This window comes from Aspergillus fischeri, genomic scaffold, assembly GCF_000149645.3.
Source record: "Aspergillus fischeri NRRL 181 1099437636264 genomic scaffold, whole genome shotgun sequence".
Taxonomy (NCBI): domain Eukaryota; kingdom Fungi; phylum Ascomycota; class Eurotiomycetes; order Eurotiales; family Aspergillaceae; genus Aspergillus; species Aspergillus fischeri.
This window is the reverse complement of record NW_001509762.1, coordinates 5854474-5872447: the sequence shown is the minus strand read 5'-3', so window position 1 is coordinate 5872447 and position 17974 is coordinate 5854474. Positions and strand designations below refer to the sequence as shown.

At 49.5% G+C, this 17974-nt stretch overlaps 5 protein-coding genes across 5 annotated transcripts; 3 read left to right on the top strand and 2 right to left on the bottom strand.

Annotated features, from left to right (window-relative positions):
- Positions 1 to 781: 781 nt before the first annotated feature.
- Positions 782 to 1738, bottom strand: NFIA_092130 (endonuclease/exonuclease/phosphatase family protein; the record flags this gene model as incomplete). Its single annotated transcript, XM_001261149.1, has 2 exons — positions 782 to 1261; positions 1316 to 1738. The coding sequence occupies 2 exons, from the start codon at positions 1736 to 1738 to the stop codon at positions 782 to 784; spliced, it is 903 nt and encodes a 300-aa protein (XP_001261150.1).
- A 1108-nt stretch (positions 1739 to 2846) lies between these two features.
- NFIA_092120 (curved DNA-binding protein (42 kDa protein)) lies at positions 2847 to 4509 on the top strand (the record flags this gene model as incomplete). The annotated part of the gene is made up of 5 exons (XM_001261148.1): positions 2847 to 2874; positions 3125 to 3208; positions 3268 to 3372; positions 3453 to 4265; positions 4322 to 4509. The coding sequence occupies 5 exons, from the start codon at positions 2847 to 2849 to the stop codon at positions 4507 to 4509; spliced, it is 1218 nt and encodes a 405-aa protein (XP_001261149.1).
- A 2891-nt stretch (positions 4510 to 7400) lies between these two features.
- NFIA_092110 (putative PHD finger domain protein) lies at positions 7401 to 10345 on the top strand (the record flags this gene model as incomplete). The annotated part of the gene is made up of 3 exons (XM_001261147.1): positions 7401 to 8935; positions 8997 to 9791; positions 9856 to 10345. 3 exons carry the CDS (start codon positions 7401 to 7403, stop codon positions 10343 to 10345), a joined length of 2820 nt encoding a protein of 939 aa, XP_001261148.1.
- A 1033-nt stretch (positions 10346 to 11378) lies between these two features.
- NFIA_092100 (putative lectin family integral membrane protein) lies at positions 11379 to 12991 on the bottom strand (the record flags this gene model as incomplete). Its single annotated transcript, XM_001261146.1, has 7 exons — positions 11379 to 11506; positions 11602 to 12109; positions 12156 to 12350; positions 12402 to 12582; positions 12651 to 12721; positions 12782 to 12848; positions 12903 to 12991. The coding sequence occupies 7 exons, from the start codon at positions 12989 to 12991 to the stop codon at positions 11379 to 11381; spliced, it is 1239 nt and encodes a 412-aa protein (XP_001261147.1).
- A 605-nt stretch (positions 12992 to 13596) lies between these two features.
- Positions 13597 to 15424, top strand: NFIA_092090 (dolichyl-P-Glc:Glc1Man(9)GlcNAc(2)-PP-dolichol alpha-1,3-glucosyltransferase ALG8; the record flags this gene model as incomplete). The annotated part of the gene is made up of 6 exons (XM_001261145.1): positions 13597 to 13673; positions 13755 to 13833; positions 13903 to 14096; positions 14156 to 14649; positions 14703 to 14842; positions 14900 to 15424. The coding sequence occupies 6 exons, from the start codon at positions 13597 to 13599 to the stop codon at positions 15422 to 15424; spliced, it is 1509 nt and encodes a 502-aa protein (XP_001261146.1).
- Positions 15425 to 17974: the final 2550 nt, after the last annotated feature.

The window sequence follows — 17974 nt, the reverse complement described above, 5'->3', positions numbered from 1 at the left end:
CTTCTCGCCGGCTGTTCTCTGAGTCCTCTGTTTCGCGCTATGACGGGGAAATAGGGGGAGGAAAAGAGGAGAAGAAAGAACAGACACGAGAGGCCAGAGGAAAAAGCCTGCAGAAAACTGGGCGGGCAGAAAGGGCGTTACAGGTTGTCCGTTCCCGTCATGGAGGGCCAGAGAGGGTAGGGGGAGGAGCTTCCGGGCACCAGCAAGCAGCAATGGTAGAGACTGCTCTACGAGAGAAACTTTTGTAGAACCTATTTGGGAACATCCTGAAGCTATCACGCATCATTCTAGTCCTTTTCTCTTGGGATATCACGAAGTTAGTTACAAATGTTACAGTATGGATCTTGAAAAACTGCCTTACATACTTGCGGTCATGTATGGTAATAATACTGCCCCACATACTAGGCTATTTGCAGCGATCATGTGATTATACCATACCATTAAAGGTTAGCCACCATAAGACTATGCTCAACATGATACGCTTAGTGTCTTCTATGGGTATCTCATTCTCAGTATCAATTCGCTTCCACCAAAGTTACTGTGAGAATCACAAGCATCAATCCAGGATCTTGAACGCGATCTACCCGTCCATGGATGCCCATGCAGACCATGGACATTACATGTTCTGGCTAAATACACAAAAGCTTATGTCCATGGCATGAGCAAAGCTTAATCGCGGAACGATATCACCATTGGACCATGTCCAGTGCCTGCAGATCTCAGAACTTCTCGGTGACTTCCATTTCCAGCCCTTGAAAAGCGCAAGGCAAGCGGATCCAGCTCAGTCGTACAAGGTGACGTCGGCGACAACGGCCCTGTGATCTGATAGATACACGCCAGAATCGAATCGGTTCGCTAACACGGCGTATCCGTTGACCTTCCAGGACCCAAGTTTGTTCTTCCCAGGTCCCATCAGGATATAATCAATGCGCGTGGGATCCTCTCCCTCATATCCGAACCCTGTCCACGTATAATAATCGCCGTAGTGCTGGCTAGGTTCCACAGCCTTTGCTGTGTCGACCAAGGAGGATTCCGACCCTGTCAAGACGCTATAGGCCTCTTGCGTCTCTTGACTGTTAAAATCACCTGCAAGGAGTACCCCTGCGATGGAGGTCCCAAATTCGCCGCTTCGGTACTCATCGATCTTCTGAAGAATGATTTTGGCAGCCTCGAAGCGTGACCGAGATCCCTGGTCGTCTAAATGAGTATTCATCGCAAGGACGGTATGGCGAGTTATGTTGTGCGTGAAGACACCGATGGTCTAGTATGGCGTCAGCTTAATGAAGAGGCTTTCGTCACACGCCTAGCGTCTTACCAGAATCCGTATAGACGCCGCATCCCAGCCCTTGGATGGTTTGTTCGGCGTTTCCGACAACCAGACACTTTCCCAATGACGAAGCTGCCAAACAGACGGTTGATAGAATATGGGCGAGTATTCTCCTGCTTTGTGACCGTCGTCTCGACCGACTCCGTTGTATTCCCATTGTTGTGTCTCAGAGGCGCCTTTGGAAACAGTAGAAGAATGTTGGTTCAGTCCGGATAGAACATCGACCAGTTGATTATGGAGCACTTCTTGTAGGCAGATAAATGCATCCTGATTGCGCGTATTGAAGAGCAGTTCATTTAAGAGAGGCTGCTTGCGATCATCCCAGGGCAGCTCACCCTTGAATGGGGAATTGGTTGCATAGCGGATATTGTGTGTTAGTATACGCAGTGGAAGTTCGGTAGTTGTCTTCATGATGGAAGGCTCAAATCAGTGTCGGTAGACTTGTACAATTGCACCCTGATGATCCCTAGATGCAGTTAGAGGAATTATCCGAAACTGGATGAGGGTGGGATGGAAGCTGATGAGGAGAATCTTGACACAGGAGGCTATGATTGGCCAAGGAATTGTATTGCTCCTCATTTGGATGCCTCCACGCAAGGCATTGTTTGTGCATTTAGACGCGCATCACGATGCCTTCAAAATCATGCGTCTTATGTCTTGCTTACTATCGTCTTGTACACGATCATCTCGACTTCAACCCGGTTAATTAGTCCATCGAAAGCCTTGTTCTACTTCTTCCCGCTGACGAGATCAGCAGATAAACTCTACTGGTGTATGGTATGTAATGCTCCCTATCAAAAGTAGTACTATTGTGAGTACGGGATTGTCTGTGACTAAAGCTCCACGGTGTCCATCAAGAGGAGCTGGCTGTATGGTGAAACCATGGGAAGGCCTCTAGATAGGAAGATGATCTTGTAAAAATTAAAAGCAAGATCGTATATTGGCGCTGACCCTGATGAGCTATGACGTATATATATCAGAAGTGCAATCATGCTATGCACATCAATTGCCAGTTACTCCAAGGTTAATGATCGAAAACATGGTAATAATCACACAGTATATGATCGCATTTCCTTTGTAATGGCCTTCATCGAGCCACCTACTTACCATAGCTAAGGTAGGTATCAGTGTCTCTGGAATTGCAAGGACCTAAGCTACTCAAGCTCTTGTCAGCTTCCTCAGGTGACAAGAATAGTTTACCGTACTGTGCATACAGAATTACCCCATTTTGACGACACTAAACCCAAGTAGGCCAAATCTGCATCGTCCACCGCCCACAAGCCCTACTTCAACGACGTAACCAACGAAAGGGAAAATCCAGAAATAGCCCCGCCAGCCTGTAATGACCGATGCGCAGTGCACACGACTCAATTGAAAGTTACCAGCTCAAAAGTAGCCCAATTCCTCTCCTCCTCTTCTTGCAACTCCCATAGTGTACTGAGACGAGTGTTTTATTTAAGAACTTCTTTGATTGTCGCTAGCCTTCGCATCAGTGCGAGGACATAACATATACTTCACAATGGCTGAGAACCAGGCTCCAGAGGTTGGTAAGTGTTAACCGCTGATATTTTGACCCCTCCTTTTGCGCCCATTTTGCAGAGCTCCGAGGATTGTGTGGATGCACCACCACCCTCATCGTCGCGCAAAGTGGATGGAGTCGAGTAGGTCGAACTAGCAGCTATATGGCTCTAGCAATCGATAGTGACCACCATACCGAGTCCCTAAAGACCTACTGGATTTACGTGTATTTTTTCACCCGCAATAGCTGACTGTTGCATTGCTTCTGGTCAATTCTAGACTACACCCTCAACAACCCCGACACATTGACCAAGTACAAGACTGCCGCGCAGATTTCCCACAAGGTTCTTGAGGCCGTTACAGGTGTGTCTGACGAAGTTATTGTGTCAGAAGATTGCTCGATGCCTAATACCGGTTTACAGCATTGTGCTTGGAGGGCAGCAAGATCGTTGAAATCTGCCAGAAGGGCGATGAGCTCCTCGAGGAAGAGCTCACCAAGGTCTACAAGGGCAAGAAGATCACCAAGGGTATGTCACCACCATTATCGCCAGATTTCCCGCATCGAGACCTGCGTACGGTGTTGACATATTGTGCTTGACAACAAAAGGTATCGGCCACCCGACAACTGTGTCCCCAAGCTCCTATGTGACGCCGTACACCCCCCTGGTGTCGGACGCTCAAGAGGCTGAGACCACCCTTAAGGCCGGCGAGATCGTCAAGATCCAACTCGGCGCTCAGATCGATGGATTTGGTACCATTGTTTGCGACATGGTCGTCGTTGCCGACAAGGAGTCGCCCAAGGATGTTGTGACTGGTCGCGAGGCTGACCTCATCCACGCTACCCACTACGCAAACGAGCTTCTGCTGAGACTCATGGTGCCCCCAGGTCTTCTGGCTAGCGGTACCGAGGAGGAGAAGAAAAAGGCCGCTGCCGAGAAGCCCCCTACTCAGAGCCAGATCTCCGCCCTCATTGAAAAGGTAGCCAAGGCTTATGACTGTAATGTGGTTGAGAACACCACCAGCTGGTTGTTTGAGCGCAACGAGATCGAAGGTGGGAAGAAGATTATCCTTGCCCCCGGCTCTGGCGTGAAGGGTGAGGGTGTCCCCGACGTTGGTGAAGTCTGGGGTGTTGAAGTTGGTCTCTCCCTTGGTTCCGGAAAGGTCAAGACCCTTCCTCACCGCGCTACCTTGCATCGCCGTACCACTACCACCTACATCCTTAAGAGACCCAGCTCCAGACAGACTCTGTCCGAGATCGTCAAGAAGTTTGGCACATTCCCCTTCAGTTTGCGACAGCTGGAGGACGAGAAGTCTGCCAAGGTCGGTGTTGTGGAGTGTGTCCGTGGCGGTGTCTTGAGACAGTACGAGCCCGCTGGTGATGCCGATAACGCTCCTGTTTCCCGTCTGTTGACGACCATTGGTATGTTCATCACTTGTTCAACGGAATATTCCCGCTTTCGCTAACGAGGATTGTAGCCATCACGAAGAACGGCATTACCAGATTGGCCGCGCCTAACCCTCCTGATCTGTCCAAGTTCCAGACGGACAAGAAGATCGAGGATGAGGAGATCCTGAAGATTCTGGAGCGTCCTTTGGCCAGAAACACTGGCAATAAGAACAAGAAGAAGAAGAAGCCTACTAAGGACTCCAAGGATGAGGAGTAGACGAATCAACATTCGATTTCTTAACTCCTAATCGCATCCTCTTACAACCAAAGTTCTCCCTTTCTGCCGGCTTCAAAAGGGAGGACTACGCAGGAGGCATGAAGAGTGCCTCAACGTGACAGTCGAAAAGGAGCCCGGGGAATGCACTGGCCAGCGGGGTGTTTTGGGCCAGTGGCCCGGCCAGATATGGATACAGAGCAGCAATGTGAGATCAATGTTGCCCATCAGGCTCTTTTACAATTTCTGTCCGTAATCAATTGAAAATGAAAATGAAGAAAACAGTATATGAGCTGGGCATATATCAAATGAAGGAACCGTCATTGCACCTCATTTTCCGAAGTCGTTCGTCTCTTGTAGCCGGTGTATTCCGGAGATTCCGGCAAGACCCTCGACATGCAGTTCTTGTCTCTCCTTGCAATCCTGCACATGGAGTCTATCTTATGGCGCTCCGACTTTCGTAAAAGTGAGTAGGTGCTCGGCGATGGTGTGGAGTAATCCTTTGTCCTGGCTTTACCCATGTGCAAGGTCACGAAGCTGATGACCTTTGGAATGGGCCACTTCAGGAGCTGAGGGATTCAGGCTTCTCATTTCAGGCCACAGTACGAGGTCTCTGAGCGTATAGATGGACCATGAACTAACACCTACAGCCTCATGGTCTATACTCTAAACTGCTCCATGGGCAGTTGCCACCTCTGCTGACAGTTACCATCATCCACATACCATTTCATCTCAGGCAAATCTGCTCGCTTCTTCACACTCTAAGAAGATATATATTCAGCAGTGGCACTCAGATGTGACCCTTGCAAGAGAAGTATCTACTTTAAGTATTTCGTAGCCTCAAGAGTCATGACAAAGGCGTTCAGATCAACTGTCTCCTCGCTGAGGCAAAATGTCCAATGTAGCCCAGATATTGTAATTGAATTTTTGTACATGAGCGAGGGATGTCTCTCTAGTAGCTAGGTGAGTGAATTGTTGCACGCCCTGTTTGTCGAGCTCTTTTGCTGCTGAAAGGGTGGTTGGCAGTGGGTGGGCCAGTGTCGTTGGATGGGCCGCTCTTCTCTCTCTTCGAATCCTTCCTCCATCCCCTTCCCGTTCTCCTGTCCCATAATCCATATTCCCCACGTACCCCGAGAGAGACTATTCACATTGTCTCTGCTGTGACAAGAAGCTTAGGTATCAGGGTGCCTTCACTGCCTTCCTTGATTTGGCAGCGAGTGACGCCGGTTTCGCGCTTCTCCCCACCTCTCGCGTTCTCGACATTCACTGTCTCGAGATCGCTTGGGGCCTCTGCACTTTCTTCCCACAACCTCTCCTCCAAATTTTCTACTTCTTTCCTCATCTTCTTGTTCTCATTCTGAATGCCCTCTGGATTGTCAGACTGCTTGAAGATCGAATCTTATCATCAACAACTTCGTTCGACATACGGACCGTACTATCTCTATCATCCGACCTCTTCTCTCACCTACTTCACCTGGAAGCATCAAAGGACTCAAGAGTCGTGTCTCCCAATCCAAGTGTCTGCCTTGGGGAACTTCCCCAGGTAACACATTGCTCAGGAGCCTGTTGCTTCCAGCAGTGAGGCGAGAGCCCTCTCCTTTTTCTTCCACCTTTTGCTCGTACATCTCTCTGTCTCTTTCATCTCTCGTCCACTTTCTTACTTTCATCGTTTCCATCTTCTACATACCTTTTGATTTCTCACCAACTTGGACTTGCTGTCTGAATTCGGGAAGTCGAGAGAAAGAAAGCTGCAAACATCCCAAGGTGGATAGAGTTGCTCTTAATCATCTCTGCCCTCTCTCTCAGTCAACAGTCGTCCTCATTGATTTAACTACGAAGCTCTGCTTCAGGACATATTTCACCGATTATTCAACCTCGCTGTCTGTCCATTGATTAACAAGTACAGATCGAGTTTGTTTCCGTAAGTTCTCCAAAAGTCTCATCAGTGGTTGCCACTTTCACATCCTCTGTGTTGCTCCTCTTTCCTCCCACCCTGCTAGCCACTTTGCATCTTTCAAACTATCACTGTAGCACTGTGGTAAAACCCATAGTGTTCTGTGTCCTTCTGAAACGAGAAAGCAGCAAGCTCTCGTTGTGCCCAAAGGACGCTCCTTTTTGATCCCTCTCATCTCTTTCTTTTCCATCATCAACCCGCAAGATTGCCTCTTGCTTGCCATCACCGTTCTTCTCACGAGGATGTGAGCTTTGAAAGTACTGAGAGACTGTCTATCTTTAAGCCTATCAAGAGTGTCTTGTCTCATTCTCCATCACACACTCTTCTCCACTACAAAGCTCCTGGGATGCCCTGCTGACCACACCAAAGGCATCTGCTTGACAGGCTCATACTGGCTTAGCCGAACGGTTCAAGTGACCCTAGTAGTGGGCTTTTTTAGACGAGAAAGGATCTTATCTTTTACCTTGACATATCTGCCTGAGCGATCTATTAGCATCCCTGGAGAGGGATATCAGTGAAACGCGAAGCATTATCAGGTAAGCAATTTCCCTCGGAATCAAGAAGCTGAGCTTTCATGATTGGAAACCTATTTGAATACCTGAATCTACTGAATCTAACTTTGAAATGCTTAGATTTTGGTGTGGCATATTTCGTGGTTGTAGCGGCGAACGCCCCTTAGGAGGTCTGATTGGGGAACTTAGGCCCTCGAAAACTCCCGTCGCTTTCAACTCCGCAATCTTCCCTTCCATCAACCCGCAGACAGCGTGCGGGCTGGCCACGATCCCAAACAGCAACGCTGGGCACGCTTGCTGTTTGTCTCGGGCCATAGTCGATCAGTAAGTTTGCATACATTATCCATTGGTATGCGGTTCCTGTATGTTCTTGCGAGCTAACCTTCCGATTGTCAGGCGCCGCAGCTTTCAAGCCCTGCGGTACAATAATGCCTCCGACTCTCCGCTCAGCATCCCGTCCCCCGTCCAACAATTCGCGCCAGTCAACTCCGCTAGATGCGCCTGTAACTAATAAACGATCTTCGTCATTTACTGAACCTGCAAGACCGCCAAAACGTCGACGCACGGGCCGGAACGCTCGAGTCGCTACCGAGCCTCCTCAAGACAGCCTGGCCAACAACGCGGAGGACATTTCGAAAAGTGCTGCGACCTTGGGCCCTAATATGAAACTTCCTGGAGATTCACCGGCCTGGGTTGAACCTCCTTTGAGGAGCCCTGCCCCGAGTTATGCGGATACGCCATGGTCGGCAGTCTCGAACGCGGCGAATCCCATTTTAGCGACCATGCGTCCTCTCGGGTCCATGCCAACCGCTGCGGACCTGCGCAAAGCAGGCCTGAAGCCCACGAAACCCTCCAAACCAATCACATCGTTGGCTAAAGAACTTCTCGCGTTGCAAAACGATATGTCGCAGAACGATGACCCTATGTCTCAGAATGAAGAAACTCCAGCATCGCAGAACCCGCCAACACCAGCGTCGCAGAGCGAAACTCCCAAGGTGTCGCAGAGCGAAGCTCTCCAGTCGTCACAGAACGTAAATCTCCAGGCGTTGCCGAACGGCGGAATTGATGCGCAGACGCCGCAAGAACCCGCGACGCCGGCAGACAAAACTCAGTCCGAGGATTCTAAACCCTGCTCCTACGAAGAAATTGACGCGTTGCTGGCACTTCCCGTCTGCAATTCTGTGAAATTGGATTTAGAGCAGACCCGGAATGCCGTGAAAGAAACGTTGCGAATGGCAGCGGATACGAATAATAGCAAGGTCGTCAAAAGTCTATTCAACCTCTGGACAAAGGCCACTCAGGATCCGATGGTCATGTCTGTGGTTCATGGAATGTGCAAGAAGGAGATCGGGGATCGTAATGCCAACGCCTTTCATGACCTGATCCGTGCTGCTTGGCGAGAAATTCGGAAGGAGGACGCAACGGATGTCTCCCCTGCGGCTGCACCGCCTGACATGACTCGAACGCAATCCGACACCACTTCTTCTTCGTTGTCGTCTGCTCTGTCACCTGAAGCTCAAACATCAGCTCCGACCACAGTGCCAACCCCCAATGTGGCGGCGGCTTCAACTCGCTCGAAATTGCGATCTAAGGGCAAGCAAGCGAAAGTCAATGCCACAAACGCAGCCAATAAAGATAAATCGAGACAGACTCGCCAGTCCGCGTTGCCCTCGAGTGATCCACGCAAGCGAGCATTGGAAGATGACACGGAGTTCTCCGAAGAGGCCGTCCGTGCCAAACGTCAGCGCCTGCAGCAGCCTCTCCCCGATATTGTTCCTGAAGAAAGTGGCGTTCGCTCTACTCTATCCCATGAGCAGCCTGGTAGTGCTTTGTCGCCTCTACCCCCATCCATTAATGAAGTTCAGACCGCGCCTGAAGCGCCCTTGTTGAACGGCAGAGAACAATCAGAGTCTGCCGAAAGCAGTGGTGCTGAGGATAACCGGCGCCTGACCCCTACCTTTAGGTACGACTCCCTTTTAGGCATTTTTCATCGTTGGGACTGAATGAAGCTGACCGAGTTGTAGCAGGGAAGGATCATTGGACAACAGCGATCTCTGTCGGGAATGCGGTGGCCGAGGACAGTTGCTCTGTTGCGATGGCTGCGTGAACTCCTTCCACTTTTCATGCCTCGACCCCCCCTTGGATCCCGCCAATCCTCCGGAGGGAGATTGGTTCTGTCCCAAATGTTCTGTCTCGCGGCCCATCCGTAAGATGGTGGATAAGCTTGACAGACTAGCGAACAAAGAGTTTATGCTACCCGCCAGTATCCGAAATCACTTCGCTGGCGTCAAAACTGGATCTCGACCTGAAGATAAAAACGATCGTACAAGGTACACCGAGTGTTCTTACAACCTTGTTAACGGAGTCGGACGAGGAGTATGCAATGGTTTTTACGACGATCCAAACCTACGCAAGATCACGGACTCGGATGGGAATCTCATCATCTGTTACGCCTGCGGTCGCCCAAGCGATGGAGACAAACCTATCCTACAATGTGACTTCTGTCATTTGAATTGGCATATGGATTGTTTGGACCCTCCCATGGCCAAACCGCCCCAACAAGAACACAAATACGATAAACGTTGGCGCTGTCCGATGCATGTTGAACACGAGATGTATTATTACCACTGGAATGACGAGGGAGCCTATGACGCGCGAAAGATCCGTCGACCTGCTCGACCACGGATGATTGACATCGAAATTCTCCCCAGCGAAGAGGAATCAGAACGAATTGAAAATGAAGAAGATGTAGGAGGAGGCATCCTTTACCGCGTCTCCGAAAAAGGGGTAGAAGCGGCTTTCCTTGCGAAAGTCAAACGGTCAGTCATCCTACTACCTCTTTGACTAGAATCCCCTTCTGAGCTTGACTGACTATCTGGACAGGGAAAATGCCGAGTTTGAGTACAACAAGCAGCAGGCAGATAAGTACTTTGAAGAAGCTAGAGCGCAGCGCGATGAACTTCATGCACGAGCCGTCGAATTCTATGCCGCCCAGCAACCTCGTCCCTTGCCGGATGCCGCAGAAGCGATTGACAACTCGCGATCAGCAGCCGATCGTGAAGCTGCCACGAATCTTCTTGCTTTCGCCACTCAGAATCAGACAGAGCCTGCGGACGACAATGCTCGGATTACTTTCCTCATCGACACGCTGCGAGCACAGGCGCCTAATGATCTCCCCGAAGCACATACTGAAATTGAATCTCTGCGTAACCTGCAGCAGCTGATTGAACGACGTATTCAAGCGTTGACTGCTCAGACTGAGCTTGAAGCTACTACTGCACAGGTCTCTGAGGCTGCTAGTTCACCTATTCCGAATTTTGCGATCGAGCACGGCTCCGATTCGGATGCGCCGGTCGAGGCAACTTCTGCTTAGACTCAGGCTTTATCCCTCTTCTAATTTCATGCACCAAGGCGCTAAGTGATTGTTCTTTCTTGGCTTGACTTGAAAAAAGGGCTTTTCACATATTCTGGGCGTTGCGATATGCATATCCATTTTGCATCAAGGTCCTTGGGTTCCTCAACTGGCGTTGGAGCATACCATGCATCTCATTGTTGAGCGTGTTTACTCTTGTCCCTGTGTTTCCCTATCTGGAGGCACGCACTTTCTTCCTCTCTTTCTTCCTTTTTCTTTCTGCAATTTTCTTGTTGTTTCCGGGGGCTGGACCAATTGGCAGACAGTCTTTCCGGAGGATCCAGCCAGAGCTCTGAGGTGCTCGTTTCCCCCGGTCCGAATCCTCCACCTGGCGGGATTTGCGAACGTTTATGGGAAAGACAACGAAGTCGTCTGGCAACCTCTGGATTGCCCTGCTGCCAATACTGGGCCAGCCTCCGGTTTGCCATGCGCAAACTGTACTTAACGTCGTGATGATCTTTGTTTTATCAAGTGGCCACTGGACCTCCCGCCCCTCATCTGGGGATCGGTCGAACGGGTCAGTGCGCCCGAGTCTCATGTACAATAGATTTCTCCCTAGATTTTCAGTGATCTGCCGGTATGGATGGCGTTGATTTTGACCTTATGATCGAACCGATGAACCGAGTCTTTTACGATTCCGTTTGAGCAGGCATATCGATCGTATGCACACAATTGAACAACCATGTTACTGCCGAATACGCAAATCCGCTTCAACTTAATATACAGAATATCCGGAGCCGTTGAGCAAATGCAGAAACGAAATTCTTATGCAAGACACCCCGAAATTGCATCCTTAAGCGTACAAGGCTCGATCAAACCCAAACTGCAGATTTGTAGCCGCGTGCACAGTACTAAGTCGAAAGTCTGATAAGAAACCGGAAGAGGTACTAGCCAAAGAAAATAGGTCATATTTGTTTCGCCATGTCATCATGAAGAGCAGAAGGTCTAGTATAAAGACAAATCAGACTCTCCGTAACTCGGGTAACTGAGACGCTCAAAGGAATTTCTTGGGCATGTTCGCACGGCGACGTTTGTAGATGATGTAGGAGCCGGCAAGGAGGAGTTGCACGGCGATGACGAGACAGATGAAGAAGCCCATGCGAGGGGTTGAGGCGGTAATGACTGTTAACGCAGATCAGCTGATGATGTCCCAATCCACATGCTTGTTGGTTAAAGAGAAACTGCGTTCTATGAAGGGATAGGCATCGAATGCTTACCATTGAGAATTGTGCCTTGCAGATTCTCAGCCAGGCTCATGTGCGAGGACCTCAGGGTCTCGTGCAGCTGATTGAAGCGGTCGCGGTAGTCTTTGCCTTCCAGGTCGCGTTGAATGTTCTGCAGCAACTGCTCGATCTTCTGCAACCGGGCATCAAGATTGGCCACCTGCTCCTTGGTAGCCATCTTCTGAAGAAGCTCTACATGGCGATTTTCCGCTTTAGAGGACTGGCTGCTGGCGTCGCGGGCAATGCTGTTAGTGGCGTCATTGAGGCTTTGAATACGGCTGCTGAGATCAGCGAGTTGGTCAGAGTTGACTGAGCGGGGGTCAACGGGACGAGCCTGTCCTTGGTTGGCAATCGGTTGTTGGTTGGCTTGCGGCTGAGCAGGAGGTGCTGCGTTCGTTCCGGAAGCGCTAGGTTGCACGACGAACTTGAAGATCTCGAAGGAGTCTGGGTTCTCAGGAGTGGCTGCCGTTATGCCGAAGTTGTTACCAGTAGGAAGGGCGACCTGCACATGGTTAGAACACCAAGATAGATGGCAGAGGAGTTTGTACCTTGTTCGTTGAGAAGCAAAGCTTATCATCCACGGTGACTTCAAGAACAGCATTAGTGTGCTTCAGGCGCACGACAGAGGGCCGGCCGAGGTTTCTGTAAGCATAGTCGCAGTGCCCAAAAGCCAAGCTGTCAACGCTTCTATGGCTCTTGTAATCAGTCGTTCCGTCATTGAGGAAGCCTCGAATGCTTCCACCCTAAATCAGAGTAAGCCTCAAGGAAGACCGATTAAGATGAGGCTCGCGTACTCTTCCTCCATGTGTGTCAATGACAAGTGCAAAACCGTCAAACTGGCCAGCAGTGTAGATGCTGGAGGAGCCAATCTTGCTTCGTCCATCTTTCACATACCATAACTGGAGATTGCCACCTCCTCTCTCAACCCCAGTGGCTCGAAACTGAAATTCAGCGGACCATTCTGGCTGAGACAGGCTATAGCTTGGTCAGCTGCCAGTACATGAAGGAGTGAGCAGAATATTTGAGAGAAAGGTTGTGCTTACGGGGACTGTGACCAGGCGTAACCTCTTGTGTTTCCTGGGTAGGGGGGAGTAAGAATGAGTTTGTTGGAAAGCTAGATCCGGTCAGCTTTTCTAGTTGACGAAAAGCAAAGAAAGGGCATGGGAGAGCGCACAATCTGAGGTGTATGGCCCTCTCCCCCAACCTGCCAACCAGGGATGGAATCTCTGTCTGGCGATATACTAAGAAATCCATTAGAACAGATGTGATATATGCGTAGCGGGAGGGACACGTACGTATGACCATAGCCAAAGCTAGAGCTTTCTATCACAGACTGCGCTGTAGCAGCAGCGACGAGGAATGACAAGGAAGCTAAGCTCCTCATTGTAATTGTTTATCAGGGATATTGATGCGGGGACAGAGGTGTGCAGAGAGTGAAAATAGAAAATTGAGGAAGGGAAGACGACTGATGCGAATAAAACAGAATCGAAATTTTCAACTGTCGAGATCTATAATAATATGCGACAGAAAAGATGAGACGACAGCTTGTCGGTATGGTCTTCACTGATCCGAAGGAGCTCTCCGATTCAGCAGCGCGGAGACGATGCGCGAGGTGGTCCACCCAATTACAATGGCGATCACACAGAAGCGGACTTCTCTAGCAACAGAAACAGCTGCTGGGGAGAATTCGACGAAGTGTTGGATTTTGAGGTTCGAGAGAACGACGGAATGACGAACTCCCACGTCCGAAGCTAGATCCATTCAAAATAAATTGTCGCAGGTGTCTAATCAGTTTCAGAAGCTCTACCTTTAAAGGGACACACTGTCCTTTGGAGCTCCGCTGTTGTTCATCATGTCACGTGAAGATTTTCCCCAGAATCACCTCCCGCAATGAGCATTTCCATGGACCGCAAGATGATTCCTGAATCTTTGGGCGCTCACCCTCCCTGAACCAACTCTTTTGACTGCGCATCATGCGCTACAGCTCCAATGGCTGATATTTATCCTTCGTTGGCGCAATGCGCAATCGTCGCTACGGCTTTCAAGATTCTACTCTTCCCCGCCTAGTGAGTTCCTGCCGTGGAAAGGAAGCTGAGAATGGAGTCAATTGAAAGTCGGGACTGATGTTTCTTTGCAATTTTATGCAGCAAATCAACCGACTTTGAAGTGCATCGGAACTGGCTTGCTATCACACACTCGTTACCGGTTAAGGAGTGGTACTACGAGGTTCGTTGGGCTCTTCCGCATAATCTACACACATTTGACAATGCGCTGACGGGGAGGATTGCCAATAAGAAAACATCAGAATGGACCCTCGACTATCCGCCCTTCTTTGCAGCTTTTGAATGGCTTCTATCTCAAGCGGCTCGCTATGTGGATCCTTCAATGTTGGTCGTTGAGAATCTCAAGTATGATTCATGGCAGACCGTTTATTTTCAGAGAGCCACTGTCATTTTTACGGAGCTTATCTTGCTCTATGCTCTGAACCGGTGTGCACCAAGTCAAATCTTCTTACTGAAGAGATTGCGACTAATGGAGGGTATCATAGGTTCATCAAATCCGCACCTCAAGCCAACAAACACCTTGCGCATATCGCAAGTCTTTCGATCTTTTTGTCGCCTGGGCTGCTCATCATTGACCACATTCATTTCCAATACAACGGCTTTCTGTACGGTATTCTCGTCCTATCGATCGTTCTGGCGCGCAAGCAATCGACCCTACTATACAGTGGTATCTTGTTCGCGGTCCTGCTGTGCTTGAAGCACATCTACCTTTATCTTTCTTTAGCCTACTTTGTTTACCTGCTGAGAGCCTACTGTCTGGATCCGAAGTCCGTCTTTCGACCCCGGTTCGGCAATATCTTGAAACTGGGCTTGAGTGTCATTGGTGTATTTGGCATAGCTTTTGGTCCATTCGCTCATTGGAACCAGCTGCTCCAACTGAAGGACAGGCTATTTCCATTCTCGAGAGGACTGTGCCATGCTTACTGGGCGCCGAATATCTGGGCGATGTATTCTTTTGCCGATCGTGTGCTAATTACGCGTGAGTACAATCATTTTTCGACTGCATCTGTGCAAATTTACTCACCATAACAGTCGCTCCACGCCTAGGCCTTCCGATCAACCATGAGGCTTTGACGAGCGTCACGCGCGGTCTTGTCGGAGATACATCCTTTGCCGTTCTTCCAGAGATCACAAAGGAACAAACATTTGCGCTGACGTTCTTGTTCCAATTGGTAAGTACTTCCTACACCTGCTCGACACTCGATATCAATAACCTAACCGGCGCGTAGCTTCCCCTGATAAAGCTCTGGCTTCATCCGGATTGGGACACGTTCGTTGGTGCTATTACTCTATGCGGTTATGCTTCATTCTTGTTTGGCTGGCACGTTCATGAGAAAGCTGTTCTCCTGATCATTATTCCATTCAGTTTGATAGCGCTCAAGGACCGACGCTACTTCAGCGCATTCCGACCCCTCGCGGTTGCAGGACATGTTTCACTATTCCCACTGCTTTTCACAGCAGCCGAATTCCCGCTGAAGACCGTGTATACCGTGTGGTGGCTGGTCCTTTTCCTGTTCGTGTTTGACCAAGTCGCCCCGGTTTCCGAGCGGCCGCGGATCTTCGTTTTTGACCGCCTGTCCCTGCTATACCTGACAGTGGCTATCCCGTTGATTATATACTGCTCATTGGTGCATCAGCTTATTTTCGGATGGGACCGCTATGAGTTTCTTCCGCTGATGTTCATGAGTAGCTATTCTGCTCTGGGGGTAGTCGGCAGTTGGGTCGGGTTCATGGTCGTCTATTTCACCGCATAATTTTTTCTTTTCTTAGAAATACAAATCAGAGTTTATCCAGCGGTATACGTCTCCTCTTCTTAGACACTGTACGCTGAAAATATCGTTTCCAGAACGCCGAGTACCATCCAGCTGTCAAAGCCGGCAGATATGATGTAATGAATCAGAGCTTCATGTTTGCTCTGTTTGCTCAAACCACGTGTTCTGGAGATTGACCCACTTGATCACCCAAAATGCAAAGTTTATCAGGGGCTAATCTTGAAAAGGCTAGTCTGACCTATTCTGATTTGAGCTACCTCTTGTTTTCATGATGTATGGATTTCTTCACACAGCTGCTAAGGCAGAGTCGTTGTTGACTTATAGGAGTGTCGAGCGCTCTTTGAGGTCATCATGTTCTTGAATCTTGATACTCAACCCTTCTGTGGCTGCATAGTCTGCTTCGATATGAGCTGCTTGCGAGGCAAATTACGTCATTGGATCTGATATTCTTCATGTTGCACAGCAGACCGCCTCGGCGGGAGATACAGCCGCAAGTTCGGATGAGTTTTGAACTGTGTTCCAGCTAAGCTGGAACGGCGAGCTTTTGGAAAAGGCAGCTCTAATTGGACGCGCATCCTTCTTGATAGATCTCTCAGTACTCCTACGTCAAGTGAACGAATTTGGCCGTCTGCTATGGCCGATCATGTAAGCTTGAGATATAATCGTCTGAAGCTGCTAGTTTACTGAGAATTAGTATTTCTCTCCGATGGCACACAATGCCTTTGCAGCTGCATGTATTTTATCAGATGGAGGCTCAAAAGTAATTCAACAGGAAGGACATGGTCGCCTGTTAAGCATCGTGGTCTCGCGGATCTGCCCTTGCTGACCGGCTTGATATGAATTCGCGTCACCCAAGCCAACTGAACAACTTGGATTGGCTAAAATGGCATAGATACCAGGGTCAAAGGGAGATGTCCCATCCCTGCTTAACAGATTAGAAGGATTCCGTTGATAGTGGGACATGGTCGTTTCCCAGTCGCAAAAGGGCTGCCGTGACAGCCACTTCGAAGCTGCGACGTTTATATCAGGTATGATCGGCGCATTCGAAGTCGCAAGTAAACAGCGTATGCGTGAGAAAACGGGAAGGGCCCGTGAATAGCAACAAGGGAATCGATGAACGTACAACAGGCGTCAAAGACGAGCGTTGAATCGTGGAGTTGAAGTCGCACTGGTTCATCAATACATACCGTCGAGGGACTGAGTACGCGAGTAAACGCTTGACTCATTGGAACAGATTTCTGAATAGGAGTGTCATGAATGAGTTTGGAGGTGCCAGGTGGCTGAAACTGATTCGGATGAGAGAAGAATGGCACGGGTTGGAACTATGGCCTTGGAGGAATGAGCAATCGGATCTAGCAGCATAGTGAGCATTCTGAGTCAAAAATGGTAGGGGTTTTCTTAAAATATCCAAGGCATAACAGGGACCGGCGCATAAGTTCAGAGTGATCAAAGCCGGCCAGCTCATCTATAGAACCGTAGTTGAGGAGAATGATATCATCAATCATACCACATGACACCCACTATCTCAGAAAGACGGCAAGATCTGGAGAATAAGGCTTGTGAGGAACAGTCTAAAAAAATTCCAAAAACATGTTCGATAATGCGTGGTAAGCCATTGAGGCTGCTGATGTTCGTTGTTTACCTCGTCTCCCATAGTCCCTGCGGAGGTCCGAGACCATGTATCTCTCCCGCGTAATAATGGTCAAATTAGTGCAAAAGAATTTTCAAAGAGTGAGTCAAGGAAATTCCCCTATTTCTGACGAGCAGATAGAGTGCAAGAACATTTGTGGTTGAGAGAAGTGTGACCGAACTCGAAAGAAATAAAGTATGATAGCGGGAGAAGAGGGTAGGAGTAGGCACAGGCGTGGAGCAGCAGGCCCAAGAGAGAGAGTAAGGGAGCACTAGACTACAGTCCAGGTACGGGTTAGCCTTGTCCGTACCGTACTTTAACGGTCGAAAATACTCTCCGCCCGACGCTGAAGGTCTTGTCCGGGTCCCGTCCTCCTCCTCTGGGCCAATCACCGTTGTTGTATGCCTCGGCGCTCGCTCTCCCACTCCATCCTAATTCCCTGACTACTGGGCCTCTTGCCGCAATGATCCTCAAATGTGATGGGGCCCGGTTCTGCCGTCGCTTCTTTTGGTCGCGGCAACCGCCTCTCCTTTCTTCTGCTCTTCAACTCTTCTTTTCCTTCTCCTTCTGCTCCTCCGCCTCTACTATCCTCACCTCTTCGTGCCTTTCTCTTCCTTTCGCGCCTTTTTTCTTCCCCGCACGACTCTTGGCCTCTTTTCGATACCTTCCTTTTTCGACGCCACTCGCGAACCCACCCCGTCGTGTCTTGTTGCTAGGTATAATTCGTTCCGTGCATAAACGTCCAGCGAGATCGAAGACGCGTCCATTCTCGGTAAGTCATGAATTTACAGTATCTCAACCATCTCCTGTTGCACCTACTCGCCTGGTCCCGCCCTGGGACAATCTGCAATATTGTTAGAGCTCTGAACGTCACTACTGAGCTATGTTTGGCGCAATGCACC